This window comes from Danio rerio, chromosome 5 (genome assembly GCF_049306965.1).
Source record: "Danio rerio strain Tuebingen ecotype United States chromosome 5, GRCz12tu, whole genome shotgun sequence".
NCBI classification, from domain to species: domain Eukaryota; kingdom Metazoa; phylum Chordata; class Actinopteri; order Cypriniformes; family Danionidae; genus Danio; species Danio rerio.
In genome coordinates this window covers 31,631,768-31,650,237 of record NC_133180.1, presented here as the reverse complement: position 1 = coordinate 31,650,237, position 18,470 = coordinate 31,631,768, and the positions used below count along the sequence as shown (strand labels likewise).

The window sequence follows — 18,470 nt, the reverse complement described above, 5'->3', positions numbered from 1 at the left end:
GGGGGAGACAAACAATGGGACTGAGGCTGCTCTTTTAGTATTTATATAATTAATTTTTCGGTTAAATTCTTATGATATTTGTGTATTATATTAGTAGACTGTCAGATTAATATCTGATGATATGCTAAAAAATAAAGCGTGACTTTTTATTGAATAAAAGTGTATCTGCAAAGTGTAGCTGGAAGGGCATCCGTTGCATAAAACTTACTGGATAAGTTGGCGGTTCATTCTGTGTGGCGACCCAGGATTAATAAAGGGACTTAGCCGACAAGAAAATGAATGACTGTTCAAAAATAGCAAAAATCAACAAAAATAGTTTACACAGTTAACAGTTAAGTTGAAATGTAGTAGTTTGTAATTTGTTTTGCAATATTTTGCATGAATTTAAATATCTTTACATTTCTAAAGATGTCCTGTGACTAAAATATTACTGTAATAAACCTGTCTGTTTAATAAATCTGTTTTGTTTAAATGCACCAATATAAATTACCCATATTCACTGAGAACTAGATAAAAATATTAGGTTTCAAAATTGGGCGAACTAAATTATGCTGAGCACTGTACTTCAAGCAAACTCGATGAAAAAAAACTGCTAAAGCATAAACATCCATGAGTAAAAACATTAAACAGAGAGAGCTGATTTAGAATCGAAATCGAAGCTGTAATTGTAACTCAAAGCAGAACTGATCATTTTTGCAGGGGGTTCAGTACTATTAAGTTGTTTTCATTAAAGCAATCTATACTACAATTGGTATAAATAAGTGATTTGTATTGACTGGAGTGCCGAATGGCAGAGCTCATGCAAACACACTTTCACACCACTGCCATCAGTATACTGCTGCCCAGTTATCTTGGACTTCTTTTCACCCTCTGTGAGGAATGGAAAAGATCTGTCTTGAGTATTTCAGCGTCTTTAGTTTTTCCCTCCATTACAGATTATATAACCAATCCTGTTATTCATTCCATGAAATAATTCATTCATTTTTTTTTCCGGCTTAGTCCCTTTATTAATCCCGGGTCACCACAGCGGAATGAACCACCAACTTATCCAGAACATGTTTTACGCAGCAGATGCCCTTCCAGCCGCAACCTATGTCTGGGAAACATTCATACACACTCATTCTCACTCATACACTATGGACAATTTAGCCAAGCCAATTCACCTGTACCGCATGTCTTTGGATTGTGGGGGAAACTGAGACACCCGGATAATAATAATCAAATAAAAGACAGCCACATAGACTTTTTTTGAATCGTCCTTTATGTAAAGTTGTCCTCCCTTTCTTGAAAAGGATACTAGAGGCGGCGACAGGCTAAATATCTGAGCATACAGATACCATACAATGTGCAGAGAAGATTAAACAGAGGCCGAATTGTAGGTTTGTCACATAGACAAAAAAAGCACAACCTGCAGTAAAGTACAAAACAGTTGTAGTGGTCAAAAATATTATACATTTATCTGTACAATTCAACAATACCAATAACAGACTGTGGACTCGCCCTTCCCCCCTGCCCTCCCCCCCACAAACAAAGAAAACAAACCAAATCTCTTTTGAAAATGATCCGAAATGTTAAAAAAAAGAACTTGATAAAGTGCACCTGTTAAGCATGGACATGAAAAGCATCAAATAAAAAAAATGAAGTGACGTGATACGCCACCAAGGAGACTTTTGAAAACAAGGACCAAGCGAGCAGCGCCCCCAGCACCAGCTTGCAGAGCAAACATTAACTGGAATGTATCCTTTGGTGATCAGAAATGAATAAACTGATGATGATGATGTCATGCATATGCATAGGAAGCATATCATAAACCTTCACCTGCATTTCTGCACCCGTCCGACTTAATAGAATCACAAGGAACGATTTAAATTCTCACATAGTAGAATGACGCAAACTCTAATGGATCAGTTCAAATAAAGTCCACTGAATATGCAGATTAATAAATGATTACGTGATCATGTTACTAATAACATAACATAAAGCCAGTAAGGTGTATTTCTCCATCTGTCTCTCTCTTAGTGTTTAGATTTGAACTCCACAGAGGAAATCACTTTCTAGAGAGGCTAAAAATGTGTACAAAATATCAACGTGACAACTGAATGAGCCTGCGTTGCATGATTAAGGCTTCTCAATGTTTAAACATGGCTACCTTTCAGATCCCTTATATCCAGCAGCATTCAACGAATACCTTCAAGTCTGTAGAAACAGTCAATTGGAGTGGTGATGGCGAGTGGGAATCCTGTGCTAGTTTTGTCATTCTGATGGAGAAACAAAATAAAAATCAAGTGATCATAAATCATAAGTGTCCACGTAGCACGTTAGCCCTGTATAAAAGCCCATATGGTTCATTGTTTGCTTAATGACTAGTAAATGACGGCTGTCCTTCTCATCTCACTCTGAATTACAATTTGCTTCTGCATTCCGCTAGTTTTAATCTGGATCCTCGACACACAATAGTTTGGTTCTAAAAAGTACTGCTAGAACAAACACATATTGTTATGGTTGTATTTTGTCGTCTGACAAGAATGGAATGGTTTTGTTCAAAAGCTCTTGCTTTCTTCGGCGTCCTCCTTGAATAGTGTTAGGCCCAAGCCGTGGGTTTATGCTCAGCTCGGCTGGCGCCTGTCCTTCAGGTTCCTCTGGTGTGTTACGACACGCCTCCCAGGGTCAGGACATCAAAGCAGATGTCACACACACGCACAGGTTTGTTCAGGTCAAATTTGATGATGGGGATCTCTTTTATAGAGCACTTGTGGCAGAGCAGACGCCCACAATGGCGGCTATGAGAGAAGGACGTAAGACGATGACAAAACATTATTATTATTATAAGGATTTGAAAAGAAAGGAGGGAGTTGTTCATATTAAAAAGAAGAAAACAAAGGGCTTTATGAAGGTAAACAGATTGAATATCATGTTGGTTACATACCAGTGATGTTTTCTGGTGGTGACTCCAAATTTGGTAATACATTCATAGCAGTTTGATCCATCACACCACGGGGGCTCTTTGGATAGCATATCTGTATTGTGAAAAATAATAAATGTAACACACAAGTGTTGATAGATACATCTACTACAAGTATAGCATTTTTTTGAGACAAACAAAACAATGGTCCCAACGCATTTCCTATTTTACATTTTTAATTTACATATCTACCGAGAAATCTAAAAAGTAGGGATGTAACAATATCGTAAATACCGTCATACCGCAATAGTAATTTTTTTCAATATTACCGTAGGCACATGACTCAATAAAACTATATTTCTGAGAAAAGTTTGCTTAAGCGAATGAAGCGAACGGGCGTGAAGCGATCAGCCTAGGCGTGGCCATCATCCTTTGCGGTCTGTTGTCACTACAGATCCAGTAATGGGGAAATGGAGTGTGTTGCTAGTAGCGGGGAAAAAAAAGAGCTGGAAATGATCGAACCTAAAGCTGGTTTTAAATCGGATGTGTGGAAGCATTTCGGTTTCTTTCTAAAAAGATAGGAAAAAGTAGAAAAGGTGACAGACAAAGAAAAAAACAGTATGCAGGTACTGCCAGACTGTGGTGAAATATAAGTCGGGGAATACGACTAAAAACAGTCATGGGGACAGCAGAACACAGCACACTTGTTAGATTGATGCAGACATTGACTTGTACCGCAAAGAGACCTCTATCTCACTCATGGCTTGTCCTCTCAAGTGGTGGAAAGACAATGCACAATGTTACCCACTGCTGTCAACCTTGGCTAAATCATATCTCTCTGTCCCAGAAACTTCAGTACCAAATGAGAGGGTTTTTTTTTTCTGTTGCAGGGGACATGCCCAGAGATGCCCAGCTTTTACCAGATTATAGTTATATGATAATTTTCCTTAAAAAACCCATCTCTATCTAAGTGAGTGCGTGATTAAATGTTGAATGTGATGAGTTTTCAACAATGCTAAATTGAAACTTTATTTTTTTTTATATGGTTTAATAGTTTTTTGTTATTAAAATTGAAAAATCGAAGTTCCTGTTTCAAAACTTACAGATAGATGGCTAATTTGTATGCCATTGATATGTTCAGTGCTAAGGTAAATAAACACTTTTGGCACTTTTTTTGAGTCTTTTCATTAGTTTTGTTTTTCCTGTAAATTATTCAATGAATATCGTACCGTCCCATTTATACCGAGGTATTATCGTACCGTAAAATTCTGATACCGTTACATCCCTACTAAAAAGAGCCACATATTGTTAAATAATGTTATGATATCTGTTTTAACATGAAGTTACGTTTGATTTGCCTCGTTACTGTCATGAAATAGTTTGATAACAAGCAGGAAATGTTCATGGGCCAATAACATGACCACATTGAAAAGGTTCAAGCTAAATTGGAGAGTGAACTGGTATGACAATAAAGAAAAATGAAGTTTGCCAAAATAAACCATCCAAAAACATTTACTCCAGATGGTAAACGGGTTCAAACAACCATTGCACTTTGGTCATTGCGTAATAGGTTGGTGTGACTGCCTTATTTGACAATTTTCTCTGGTTTATTTTCTCTGTGTAGTCAGTAAATGTGATTTATAAGAGATTGTACATTTTAATTCTAAGCTTAAAAAGTTGTTTGGTTAATGAATGAATGCATGCATTTATAATAATATTATCAATGATATAGTTGCGATTAGAGAGACTCCATTCACACTGTAATGGATTGAAGTCATTCCACAAAAGTTTAATATCATTTTGGCCTTTAATCCATGACACTAGCATTGTAGGTTCCCTGAAAAACATTTTGGATTTGTAACAGAGTGGAAAAGAATTCTAAACTTTGCTCTTACATGAATCCATGTGCATTGGCAAAATGCAACTTTTTGGAAACAATGGCATAAGGCTGCACAATTCATTAAAATGAAATCAAATTCTCTATTAAGCAAAAGCCGCCAATCTCATGCACATCTTGCCAGAAAAGCAAAGCTAGTATGATGGCTAGAAAACCTTCTCCGAAGATCAGATGGCACTCATGCAGAAACTCCAAATATGGAAACGTGAAATTAAACAGAGCTTAAACTGAACAGAAATTTAACTGTTTATATTGATTCAACATGACTAAAGTCATCTTTACACAGATAATGTAAGAGAGCCCTAAATTGGGTCTTTGTCTGTTCAGAATTCAGTTTAAAGCCGCTATAAAATTGTTTGTGCAAATAAAAAATTTTAAAATGTATGTCGCTTCAGGTTTGGTTTCTTTGCTATGTAAAGATACCTTAATAAAGACAACAGAGTCATCTCTCAAAATGCTTTATTTCAAACAAAGTCACTTCTTAACTTCAGCCGAGGGGAGTAAAAACAATGAATTATTTATGGTGTATTCACGCGTTTCAGATGTAGCAGTAACAGAGCCCCCGTTCACAGAAAAGTCATGCAAGCAAAGTCAAATTGCAAAGTCATTCTCTTGGATTTCAGGATCCTTTTTTTTCTCCATAAAATTAAATCGGCCACAATTTTAGTGTGTATTGTCAGTGAATAATGGATTTGTGAAATAAACACTGCTCCTTCTAAAAGCAGGTGCTGGAGATTTACTGTTGATTACAGAGCTGGCTTTACTGACAAAATGCACAAGAAAATGCCTTTGATTAAATACACAGTCCTACTTTGTGACACTACCACATCATGCATGCTCACTGCATACTTGTGTGATCTTAGTGTGCCTTGTGTCTCAGTGTACAGTGCCACATATATGTCTGGCATACATATTACACCATTTTTACCTAGTTTTCCTATTTCTGTATGAACGCAGACATTTATTTGGAACAAAATGTGTATCTACACAAAACTTTTAAAATCCACAAAAAGACAAAAACTTGATGCCATCTGGACATAACCAGACACAGCATTACTATTAGATTGTGACTGTTATAAACTAGCCAGTAGCCACTAACCCCATTTGAGTGGAAACTACATCAATACATTAAATAACGTGTCGTGTTTAAGCAAATGTACGGAACTTGCAACTACTGATTTTCAGCACTGTTTTTATGCAGTGGAAAGCTTGCACAACATAATTGCAATCAAAACAAAATCGATGTTTGCTAAAAATGCATAAATAACTGCAGAGCCTAAAAGTAGAATGAAAAATATCTTCACAGTGATTGAATTCCTTTAAAAACACAAAACCTGTGCCTCTTACCTAGCAGACGAAACAGAAGCTGTTTAGTAGCAACTTGGTAGTTAAAGATGTTGATGCCCTGGTTGTTAGTGACACCGAGACGAGCTCCAGCCCTCACAATCGCACGACATAAGTTAGCATTTCCTTTCATATAGGCCAACAGCAGTACTGCAAGAAGAAAAAAAACTTTGTTTTTGTTTTGTTGGTCTGACAACAATGGAAAAAACGTTAAAAAAATGCGCATTCAGTTTAATCAACGCAGTTATGCTTCACTGACCTGTGTTGCCCTCATTGTCAGGTTTATCTAGGGGATATTCCGGCATGCATTCCAAAAACAGCTCAAAGATGGCCGCCGCGTTCTCCTTCCCATACTGGCCGAGGACATGCATGGGAGACTGACCTCTAGAGAAATAAAATCAGGCCAAAACTATACAAGTTAGTGAATGTCAGTAAGTATTAGACAATATTTGATCATTTTAAGCGTTTATTATATAATTTAAATAACTCGATTGTGTAATAATTTATATTCATTTAATCAAATACATAGATTATAAAAACTATTTATTATGATTATAAAAAAGAATACATTTAAAATAGTATATAAATAAATGTATAACTGCTAGCATGTGGAGAGGTGTTGAGTCAAACCTTAAATTATAGGCCTCCGCATCTACGTTGGACTCAGTGAGTAGAGCACGCACATTATTTAGTCGCCCCTGCATCACGGCCAGATGAAGTGCTAGGAGGAAGAAATGGAATTTATTTCTACGCTTTTAATGAATTAACATTTTTGTGCTAAAATTATTCTGATTTACATTGACTACTGAGCCCTTTTACTCCAATTTTAAGTTTAGCACAATAGTCTACCGTTGTTTCCATTTTCATCTACGGCTGCAAAGTCAACCCCATTCTCAATCAGGACGGAGCAGATCGTGGAAAGATCCTGTTGCGCAGCTAGATGCAACGCTGTTTGACGATGCTTGGTCAGCTCGTTTACTTTAGCACCAGCCAGGAGCTGCAATTCACACACGCAACATGAAGAAATACATGTTTCAGTACTTAAAAAGAGCAGAATAGAAAAGTATTAGAAAACAGAAGAGAAAAGAACACATGAAAAAGAAGGAAATGAAATTGAATGAAAGGAAAAGGTTTAAGGAAAGGAAAGAATCCTGCATTATTGCATTTAGAGGACTTCAGACAATCACCCCAGAAAATACGTGTTTCATTACTTTTCTGATTTTGACTAATTTAATGATACGCCTATTTTGTGAAGCTGCTTTGGGCCGATAGTTATTGTGAAAAGTGCTATACAACTTATGTAAACCTGAATTGGATGCTACAAAAAATAAGAAATAAAAACAAAGGACTGAAAAAGGAAACCAAAGAAAAGAAAAAAAAATCCATTATTGAATTTACAGATTTCTTATCTGAGAAAATCTATGTTTCACTTGAAATTAAAAAAGAAAGAAAATATCAAAGAAAAGAAAAAGGGAATAGAAACTCCTCCATCTTTTGGCTTTACCAGATTTCTGACAATGATCTCGGATCCTGCCTGCACAGCCAGGTGTAGAGGCGAGAGTTTGGCGCTGTCCTGCACTCTGGAGTTGACATTGGCCTGTACACTGATGAGGAACAGCACACTCTCTATGTCTGAATTCTGCACAGCAACATGGAGAAAGTTGCGACCTTTGTTGTCCACCTTGACACAGAGGGAACATTCATTTATTGGCTTGTGGCACTGCATATATATAACAACGTGATTTGTTACAACTGATTTTATTTACTTTTCTTTAATGCAAATTTAATAGCACCCACAAACCTGTTCAGCAGCACCAGGCTCTCGCTTAAGGATAGCTTCAGCAGCCTTGTTGTTTTTGTGGGTCATGGCACAGGCGAAAGGCGTCATGCCTTGTCGGTCTCGAATATTCAGCCTGATTTCAGGGTGGGAGATGAGCAGCTGGATGATGACGCTTTGCTGGTTGCTGATGGCGACATGGATGGGAGCACGGCCCTCTGAATCCTGAAGGCACAGAAATTGACATTGCAGACATTTTCAGGGTATACGGGACACATCTAAAAAAAGAAGCTATTCTTTCATCTAAAGCGGAGATGCCCAAACTAGGGCCCGCAGGCCAAAGTCGGCCCACGGTAACCTGTGATTTGGCCCTCCATCCCATCTGAGAAGAGAGGGAGAATGATGGGGAATGCCTTTAACAGAGATTGTCATTTCTAATTTACCATAACTTTTGTTTTTTAAATGTTGAGCTACAAAAAAAGCTAACTGCAATTAAATACTTCAATTAAATGTTGTTAAGGAATCAGATTAAAAAAGAAAAATTAAATACAGTCACTTGATGGATAGCGGACATTGCAGAAGACATTAGCAAGCAAATCAAGGGAGTCTATTTTTTTAGTGTTATAAATGGGATCGTTCATGTTTTTTATTGGTAAGATGTTCATTATAAAATTTACAAAAATGTATAATTATTAATACAATTAAAGTATTTTAAATGTAATAAATTATAGTAATTAATTAAGTTATATAATGAATTATAATAATAAATTAGGAAATTATATTGATAATTTACAGTTTGTTATATTTACATAAAAGTTTGGGCACCCCTGATCTAAAGAATAAAATAGAGAACGCTAAATTGTGTACAAACCTGTGCATTAACATTGGCTCCAAACTCTAAAAGGCACTGCGCCACTTCCTCCAGACCCCAGGATGCAGCCAGGTGTAGTGGACACTGTCCATCTCTCGCCTCCTCATCACCTTCACCATTAGGACCAGGCCTTCTCGAGCTGTTCACATCGCAGCCACTGAAAAAACAAGGCGACATTTAAAGAACATTTATTTTCCATATCTTTATTTTAAGTTCTTATTTGTAACGTCTACTCATTTAGTGATCAGTTACTTTTATGGAAGTGATTACTTGGAATGAATTTTATTAATTTAACCAGCATTACAATTCATAGATTACTTTTTTTTAAGTAAAAGCCTTTAAAAGATTGTGTAAAAGGCCAGCAGTTATAGCCTGAACCAGGACAGTGTCATCATATTAAATACTGGATTAGAAACAAAGTGCAGCGTTCTTGCATATTTTGTTCATTATGAATGAGCACAAATTAACTTTACTTTTATGAACTCCTTTTATGAATTCTCACCAGAAGTACACATGTGATGATGTGGAATGACACTTAAAGTCCTGTTGAAATCAAAATTTGCAATGTTATTTTTTTGCTAGCTCACTTTGTTATTCTTAAAATGAATAATTGACTGGATGAAGACATGCGAGGAAGCTCAATTATTAACAAAGAACACTTGTCTGAAACTGTTACAATATAAGTGGTTGATAAGGATTTACATAAATCCAGTTTTCTTGCATAAATATAATGAAAATAGTCAAGATACTTGCTTGAGATACAGGGACCTTAAATGAACGCTGTATCACTGTGTATGGGAATGTAAAGGAGCACAGAACTTCTGGAAAGGTGTGAAAGAAATTATAGAACATCTTCTTGAGGTTAATATACCAATGTCTCCTTTAATTTTTAATATATACATTTTAAATTTAATTTATATCCCAAGGAGATCATGTTAAAAAGGCGGAGCATATATTTATAAATAAATGCATTCTGCAAGTAAAACGGCTTATTTCTTTAAATTGGAAAATAATATGTGCACCAAATATAGGCCACTGGCTGAAAATGATGAAACATATCAATGGGGGAAAAAACTTGTGTATTAAGAAATTAATACATCATTTTTGGTAGAGTTTAGGGACCTTTAATGTTGTTTTTAAAAGGTGGTGGAGTTGGAAATGTTTTACCATTAGATTGGTAAAAGAGGTGATATTGTATTCTGATGTAAAATACTAAGAAGCCTTTTGTTTTTTTTAATTATTTGTTTGCTTGTTTGTTTATGTTATATTTGGTACATGGAAATGTGTATGCACATGTTAAAATATAATAAAAAGGAATTGGGGAAAAAAAGAATAATTAATCTGTGCAAGTTAATCTCGTAAAAAAAAGCTCTGTTTTGGTAATCTTTAGCCAAATCTGACCATTTGTTTCCCCATTTGGTGTGTCGATCAATCTGTTGATGTCAACCTAAGGGCTTACATAGTAACTGCATATCAATATGCTTAACCACGCCCCTCTTAACGTTAGTCTTCTTTGAGAGAATGATGCTGAAAAGAAACCCCGCCCCCTAATCAATATTTAGTTTCAGTTGGAAGTGCATCAACAGTGAAATAACTTTCAGTTCACAATGATTTTATTGTGCCTGAAAACCTCCATTTAGTCATCAGCAACTGCCTTTAAGATAAGTATAAAAAAATGGGAGGGGTGTCACTAATTACAGCATAAAATAAAAAGAACTTGACCTCGTGTTAATCACAGGCTTTAAGACAAGACATGTTTTTTGGTGATTTATTTTATTTCTAACAGAAATTCTTCCCAGGAGCAAGACAAAACAAGGAAAGGTGTGCAAACCTGCGTATAAGGAAGCAGGCGGTGACCTCATTGTTCTCATCGATGGCTCTGTGGAGAAGAGTCTGCTGACATCCTCCCGGCCCTGAACTCCAACAGGTCGCGTCACACCCATGTCTCACCTATCAAAAAAAAAATCTATTAAATTAAATTTGCAAAAGGGCTCAGTAGTCAATATAAATCGAACTCATTTTAGCATGCATTATTTAATGAATATTGGAAAATTACATATAAAAAAGAAGACCTTACCAATGTTGATGCAATGTCCTCCAAACCGTTCTCCAAAGCCAGCCAGAGTGGAGGATCCCCCTTCTCATTCACCACTGACATGTCGGCTCCTCTGGTGCAGATGGCGTCCACTACTAAAGGAAGCTGGTTACTGATGGCTAACTGCAAAGCCGTCTGCCCCTCCTGGGTCCTGGAACAAAGCATGATTTATAATCTATTGTCAAATCACCTGTAGGAGATCTTTCCTCTCCATATGCACCACACAATCTTTCATAAATGCTCCAGATTTCTGGGAAAATGTTGTGAGATTATGAGCTTCATGCAGGTGAGTGGGCTTGACAAACCGCCTGAAGGAATACATGTATGTGTCTCTATGTGTATGTGCAATAAAAATGTTTATGAAAACTGTCTAAAACTAGTAAACAACACCCATTTTTTTCTTAAAACTAGGGTTGTCAAAATGGAGTTTAGTACCAATCGGTACAGAAATGAAAAAGACTAACATTTCAGCACACCTAAAACCGCTGATTGGCCATTGTGTTCACGTACTCAACAGAAATGACCAGTTCACTGTGCTTCACCGCTGTTCAGTGCAAGCATAGATACACACATATAACAGCGTTTCAAAGTAACGTCAATCAGCTGATTTTGTCTATGAACTGACATACAAGCGATCTACTGAGGGATTGACTGATCTACGTGGCATTGAAACGCTCCAGAGTTTGTGTATCTGAGTTTGCACTAAAGAGCCATGTAGGATAAGGAACTGATGACCTTCACAGCCAATCACAGTCAATTCTGTAGGCCATTTCTGAATGGCAAACACAATGGCCCTTTTCAAATTTCAATAGCGGTTTTACCAACTTGATACTTTTGACAAACCTACTACAATAAGGAAAAATGTTTTTGATCCACATCAAATGTTGACTACTATACAAATAGTTGCTCTCTGTTGATTTGAAATGCTTAATTTACCCTTGTATTTGTCACTTTTGATAAGAGCATCTGTAAAAATAAATAAATACAAGTATGCAATCATAGTTCTATTCTGTACCCCTACCCCTTCCCCTTGGCCCTTAAAACTGAGTGTGAAGGGGAAAGGCTTTAAAATTTACCCCTAAGAAATAGGACAGCACTACAGCACCTGCACACATCATCTTTTGTCATCGCGATCTCATTCTTTATACAAGCTCAGAGGACCGCAACTGCTGTAGTTATTCCAGTTGTGTTATTTTTTTGGTATTAGCTTCAGGAAATCACATAATCACATAATAATCATCATAACGATATAATGTGCCAATAAGATGCATTTACACAGTGGCCATATTCATCTATGTAAACACACCAAAAACAACATCAACATTATAGCAGACACTGTAAAAAGGTCATTCTCAGCCACTAGACATTACTAACAGGGTATTCGAGTGTCATATGCTGCTTTTCCACTATCGTGCCAAACCGTTCTAAGAACACTTCGGTACGGTTACGGTTGTTTCTCCACTGAGCCTGGAACGGCGCGGCACGATTACAAACCGTTCTCGGCCCGGAATTCTCGGCACGGTTAGACAACCGTGCTGAACTGTGCTGACAGATTCTGTGTGTTGACGTCGCGACTCGGTTGCTAAGCTACCACAGCTGGCTCAGCAGAAGCGCGCTAGTCATCAGACATCCTCAATAAACTACAGTACATTTAATATAAAATAATGATCCAGGTCTAAACGATACAGTTTGAAAAGGGTTTTAAAACCATAGAGTAGTCTCTGGCAGAGAAGTGAATAACTCATCACATTCTTACGAAGATATTTTATTCATTAAAGTTATTATTTTATTGACTTGAATACAGACCTACTTCGCCTGCCTGAATGTGAGTTTATTGCACGCAGCGCTGTATTCCACAGCACAAAACTCGCTCTGATCCGGGAGAGCGACTTGCGCTGCTGACTTTTTTTTCCTGCTGCGCATCGAATAAAGCGAATAAACTCACGCTTTGCATCGTCGATGTCCAAATTCCACAACAACATCACTATATCCATGGAACACGAACTTGCAGACTCTTTTAACAACGAGGAAATAATTGCACTTTTTAATTCAAAGCCAGGACAGCTTGTTAATACCGGCGAGACCACCTGACGGCGTGTTCGTGTTGTAATGTCGGCCGTCCAAAAGACTTTGCTTGAAAGCTTTACGGAGCGGCACTGTAACTGTCCAAGGTACTGTTGTATGATTTATATTACAGCATATGCACTAATAAATAAGTCAAAAGAATGAATGAATTAAATAAATATGGATTCTTGAATGTCAGTATTGCTTTTACTTAAAAAATATCAATACGTTTTGACAAATGTTTTATAAAAATAAAATGAGCAATTTTCATCATTTCAGCTATAGGCAATTATATGATTCAGTTATACATAAGTTATATGACATTTATGAGGCATGTAACATGTTTCTGTGTTTTTGTTTTTTTTGTGGTGATCTTTAATATAGCTACGCAAATATTTTCTAAAACGTCTAGCAATAATTCGCCTACAGCTTGTTAGTTAATTATGAACACAAAAATAATTATAATAATAAAAATAAAAGGATCAAAATAAAAAGATAATAGAGCAGCATTTTGCTAAATATAATAGTGCTTTATATGCTTTAAATCCTGCAATATATGTGTTGTTTCATATTCGTTTTTTTTTCACTTGCTGCATTCGTTATTTAATGTTTGAATAGTAAAACAAATAACAGCCATCGCTTAATTGGTTTCATTTTACCATCAAAATGTAGTATATTTTATATCATTATCAACTTTTGATATAAAAACGCAGTGTAATTTAATTAATTGTTAAAAATGAAATAATTTATGTGCTGTGTTTTTATTAGTGAAAGTGCCCGCTCACCTTTGACAAGGCCTGTCCAAAATTATATTTCTGCCACGATAATGCAAATGCACTATTATTGTTGTCTTATCATTGTTTATTTTTCTGTTATGTTCAGAGATTTTAAATATTATTTATTTCCCCTTCAATTATTTTCAATCATCACGTTACATTTTGGTAATTTTCCCTCCAAATAAAATTTAGCCAGAGCTGCGCAACATATAAATAAATAAGGGTGCACATTTAGCACCCCTATTTGATAGAGGTTGATAAATAGTTTCGGCTCTTATTTAACTTTAATTGAACAAAGGGAGCCGTTTACATTGCGTTACCAAGGCAACTACTGATGCGTTTTGTGTAATGTTTTAAAGAGCTTTGTCGCAGCACGACAGTGGAAAATGAAACCGTATCCGTGCTGTCTGGCCCGGTTTGGCACGGAATGGAACAGTTCTGTTTAAAGAACGATTCAGCACGATAGTGGAAAAGCGGCTATAGATTGTGGGACTGCTGTACAGGAGTTATGATTATGGATTATCGATAGCAAAATTTAGCAGTTCTTATTTTAGCATTTGTTTTTTTTTAAGCATGATGGTAAAACACGAATGAGGTTATGAATATATTAAAACGTGCTTGTTTGTTGTAAAAATTTGTAATGATGACAAAAAAAACTACTTTCTGCATGTCCTTACTTCTGGGTGCAGCATACCTGCCATTGTGGCTGGTGTATTCTGGGAAATTTTCTTACCCATTGGTTTTGAGTGTGGTCCTGAAAAATCTTCATTTAAAGGGCTATTCACCCCTACCCCTAAGCCTTACGCCTTCAAGCTTAAAAGAATTGGGACACCCCTACCCCTTCACGGGAATGCACAAAACAAGGGGTAAGGGGAAGGGCTAAGGGGTAGAATTGGGATTGGGTCTAATTGTCTATCTTAGTAGTTTCTTTTCATGGTGGAAATACCCTTTAAATGTATATGGCATCAACTTTATAAGTGGCAGCCATTTCTTGAAACAGACAGAACGGGATTGAGACTGCAGGCAAGACTTGAACGTGTGGCGGATGTGTGGATTTTTATAGCAGTTGTATTACCTGACATTGATATCGGCTTGATGCTCCAGCAGGAAGAGGGCGCTTTTGCTGTCCTGTCTTTTGATGGCCATGTGAAGCAGCGTCTGTCCATCAGACATGGTGTCATTAATGGCTGCTCCAGAGCCTAGCAGCTGAGCAGCAATAGTGTGCATACCTAAACAAGCAAAAACAGGAAACAGTCAACTCGTTAAGTGAAGCAGCGTGAACTCATTAAAAGAGATTTTGGCAAAACCCACCAGTCCAGAGAGCAAGACCCAGAACGGTTTGATCCATGGAGTCTTTCAAGCTGAAGTCAGGGATGATCTGCAGGTTGTTGGTAGCGTGTAGCGCATTGGCTATGAGAGATGGAAGAGAATAACATGCATAAGAAGCTGCACAGATCAGTAGTCAAATTGAGCATCATCTCTCATCCTACCTTTCTGTTCTAGTATGACAGACACCACATCCGGATGGTTGTGAACAATGGCCAGGTGGAGCGGGCTCTGCTGGGAGACCCCCTGGCTCTTCTCCACTCCACCGGGCAAAGCGATGTCCGTCTGCAGGTTAGGATTGGCCCCCTGCTGAAGTAACTCTACTGTCAGTCCTGCCAGGCCACAGCGGCAAGCCGTATGGAGAGGCGTCTCTCCCTAAAAAAAAAACAACAACAAGTCAGTAAGAAACCCAGGGGTAAAAGGTAACTTACCATCTGCTAAACCCTGAACTCTAATTTGATGTATTAATGTATGTTGGTTCTAAAATCTCTCCTGGAAGCAAATTTAATCAACTTTATCATGAACACAAAAGACAATCTTAACAGAACAACCAAAGCTACAAGCTGGTGATCCACCAAAGAAACTAATGCCAAAAAGCAGCCGTTTAATGAAAAAAAGGTTCCATTCCTACTGCTTATCGCCCCCTATTGGTAGTTTTTCAATATTTTAACATTTTGATCTAAATACTTAAGATTTTTTTTCCATTAAGAAGAAGTATTATACTGTTTATTAGATGCTAATTATACATCAAAATAAAAAGTTAAACTATAAACACTCTTGCTCCATAGGTGGTTGGTTGGTTTTGATTCCACTTTTAGTAAAACTGATATAAAGCCCTGTAAATTATATTACCTAAGCAATACATTAAAAAGAATCCAGTTACAAAAAAGAATGGAGATCTACAGTGGTTAAGGTTAAAAAAAATAATAATGGTGTATTACAATGTGCACTTGTTCAATTTGGCTTTTAGCACAGCATGAGATGTTGACATTTTATGTTTATTTATTTATTTGTATTTTAAAGTTTGTGCTAGTATTTTAAACTATGTGCTACGCTTTGTTTTACTCTCTATTGTCAGCACTTTGGTCAACTGTGTTGTTTTAAAGTGATTTATAAATAAAATTGAATTGAATACACTCACAGGCCACTTTAATAGGTACACCTGTCTAAGTGCTCGTTCACGAATATTTCTAATTAGCCAATCACATGGCAGCAACTCAATGCGTTTAGGCATGTAGACATGGTCAAGACGGGCAGCCAGATGGGCTGGTCTGAGTATTTCAGAAACTGTTGATCTACTGGGAAGGCAGTTCTGAAGGCAAAAGGGGGTCCAACATGGTACTAGTAAGGTGTACCTAATAAAGTGGCCGGTGAGTGTAATTAATGTATGCACACACACATATCTGACACTAACCCATTTGTTGGTGTGATTGACTTTAGCTCCATGTGTGGCCAGAAAGATAGCAGCTGCTTCACTTCCTGCGACTGCTGCTCTCTGCATAAGGCAGTTGCCTGAGGAAGACATGCCACGATTAATAACAATACAAGGAGTAAAGAACACTTAGCGAATACTCAAGTAAGTGTAAAACGTGTGGTACCATTAGTGTCCGGAGCATCAGGGTTGCTCCCCCTCTGTATAAGCCGTGCTGCAAAGCTGTTCTCATCAAATGAAGTGCCGTTCACAACAGGAGCCTCGTCTTCAAAAGGGTTAACAGAGGGGTCAGAGGCCACAGTGATGTATTGCAGGGCCAGCCAGAGTGCAGTGCTGCCTTCGTGATCTTTTAGCTCCAAGTCTAACCTGAACAAAAAGAGGAGAAAATGCAGGGTAAACCAGGAAAAGAGACATTGTAAAATCAAAAATTAGAATCCATTATCAAATAATTTCATGAAGAAATCAATATTGCAAATCACTGGTATTGTGAATGCGTTAAAAACAAAAAAAACTACAACATTTAAAAAAACAGAAGTGAAAATGTCACACTTTACAAACGTATGAGACCACAGAAAAAGAGGTGGGACTGGAACTGAGGCAATACAACAGATGCAAATTGCTTATATATTATAGTGCAAGAATTTCAATGCTACCAATATTCATATCATCTATCATTTCCCAATAGCTCATAATAATTTGTTATGGGAGTACTTATTTTGAAAACAGTGTACAATGAGGTGTAATTATTCTCCTCACAGTTCACTCATCAAATATCAAAAGGCAACATATTACAATTAACCAATTATTTTCAGCAGACTATGAATAATGCCAAAAACAAGTCTTTCTGCAGCAATCCATTACTGTACGGTAGATAATAAAAATAGAGACAATAATCTGCAGGAACAAATCACAGTGAACTCAGAAGAGCCACTGATAGGCTTGTGATATTACGTCATATTGAAAAAACACTATTTTTAAAAAATTAAGCACAAACATAACTCTCAGGTTTCACTATTTATATGGGTTATTTGTAGTGTGAGCGTATTATTTGAAGTGATTCGTTTCTGTTCTCTGACTGGAGGTTCGCCAAACTGGATATGCAACACATCATTTGAAACACAGTAGTACAGTGTGGAAAAAGGTGAATGTCTGATGACAGAGAGGTAATGAGCATTAGATAAATGCCACATCGATCTCAAGTGCCATGGAAGAGCCCCACAAAGCTCTGCTAAAAAAAAAGATATTTATGCTGCACTTTTTTGTTTGTGCCTCAGTCATCTATGAGGAGCTGCAGATTAATTTACTTTTATTGTTTATTTCATAGTTAAAGTTAACTTAAAGTTAACATACAATGGGAAAATTAAGTGCAATAAGTGCAAATTTCATTGCAGCACTGATTTAGACAACATAAGATTTCAGATGCACACTGTATTTTTAGGATAGTATTTCTTGCATACTCAAGTCAACTCTTCGTTATTTCTTGAACAGACTACATGAACAATAGATGATCAAAAATACAAATTTTCTTCAACTTTTGCCAGACCAAGTCTAGATAACTATAATTAAATCACATTTTGATTAGGGATGCACCGATCCAGATACTTGGATGGAATATGGGTTATAACACATATTTTTGCTGGATCGGGTATCGGCCAGCTGGTATCGATCCAAATCTGCTCTTGCGTGTGTGCTATATTCTTTGTAATTTATAAGACAACAAAAGCCATGAAGGTAGCCTATTATAAGGCACTAAAAAGTTGTCATTTAGGCCTACTATATCCCAAATGTTCTGAAGCCATTCTATAGTTTATTTTAAGCACAGATGAATATTCAAGAGCTTAAATTCATGTTTAGTTCAGCGCTTCCTGCTGCTGCACCTGTCAATCATTCTCCACTCATTCACAATTCAAACTGTGTGTCGCGTTCATGACAACATGAAAAGCTATCTCCAAGACTAATTGTTCCTGTCAATAAGTAATCTAGGGA

The 18,470-nt window shown here is 36.9% G+C and overlaps 1 protein-coding gene across 2 annotated transcripts in view; it reads right to left on the bottom strand.

Moving 5' to 3' along the window:
- Positions 1-1,243: 1,243 nt before the first annotated feature.
- ankfy1 (ankyrin repeat and FYVE domain containing 1) overlaps positions 1,244-18,470 on the bottom strand; it is a 34,544-nt gene continuing 17,317 nt past the window's right edge. Inside the window, exons 9-24 of one of the 2 annotated variants that reach the window (NM_001102672.1) lie at positions 16,651-16,850; positions 16,467-16,564; positions 15,217-15,427; positions 15,038-15,136; positions 14,802-14,955; positions 10,869-11,037; positions 10,623-10,741; positions 8,792-8,948; positions 7,945-8,145; positions 7,648-7,824; positions 6,993-7,140; positions 6,774-6,864; positions 6,403-6,524; positions 6,147-6,293; positions 2,927-3,017; positions 1,244-2,780 (exon numbers count right to left, since the gene is read on the bottom strand). In NM_001102672.1, coding sequence (NP_001096142.1) covers positions 2,648-2,780; positions 2,927-3,017; positions 6,147-6,293; positions 6,403-6,524; positions 6,774-6,864; positions 6,993-7,140; positions 7,648-7,824; positions 7,945-8,145; positions 8,792-8,948; positions 10,623-10,741; positions 10,869-11,037; positions 14,802-14,955; positions 15,038-15,136; positions 15,217-15,427; positions 16,467-16,564; positions 16,651-16,850 — 2,317 coding nt within the window. In that variant the 3' untranslated portion in view covers positions 1,244-2,647. Of the gene's footprint in view, positions 2,781-2,926; positions 3,018-6,146; positions 6,294-6,402; positions 6,528-6,773; positions 6,865-6,992; positions 7,141-7,647; positions 7,825-7,944; positions 8,146-8,791; positions 8,949-10,622; positions 10,742-10,868; positions 11,038-14,801; positions 14,956-15,037; positions 15,137-15,216; positions 15,428-16,466; positions 16,565-16,650; positions 16,851-18,470 lie in introns of both variants that reach the window. The other variant, XM_005171905.6, reaches the window with a different exon arrangement.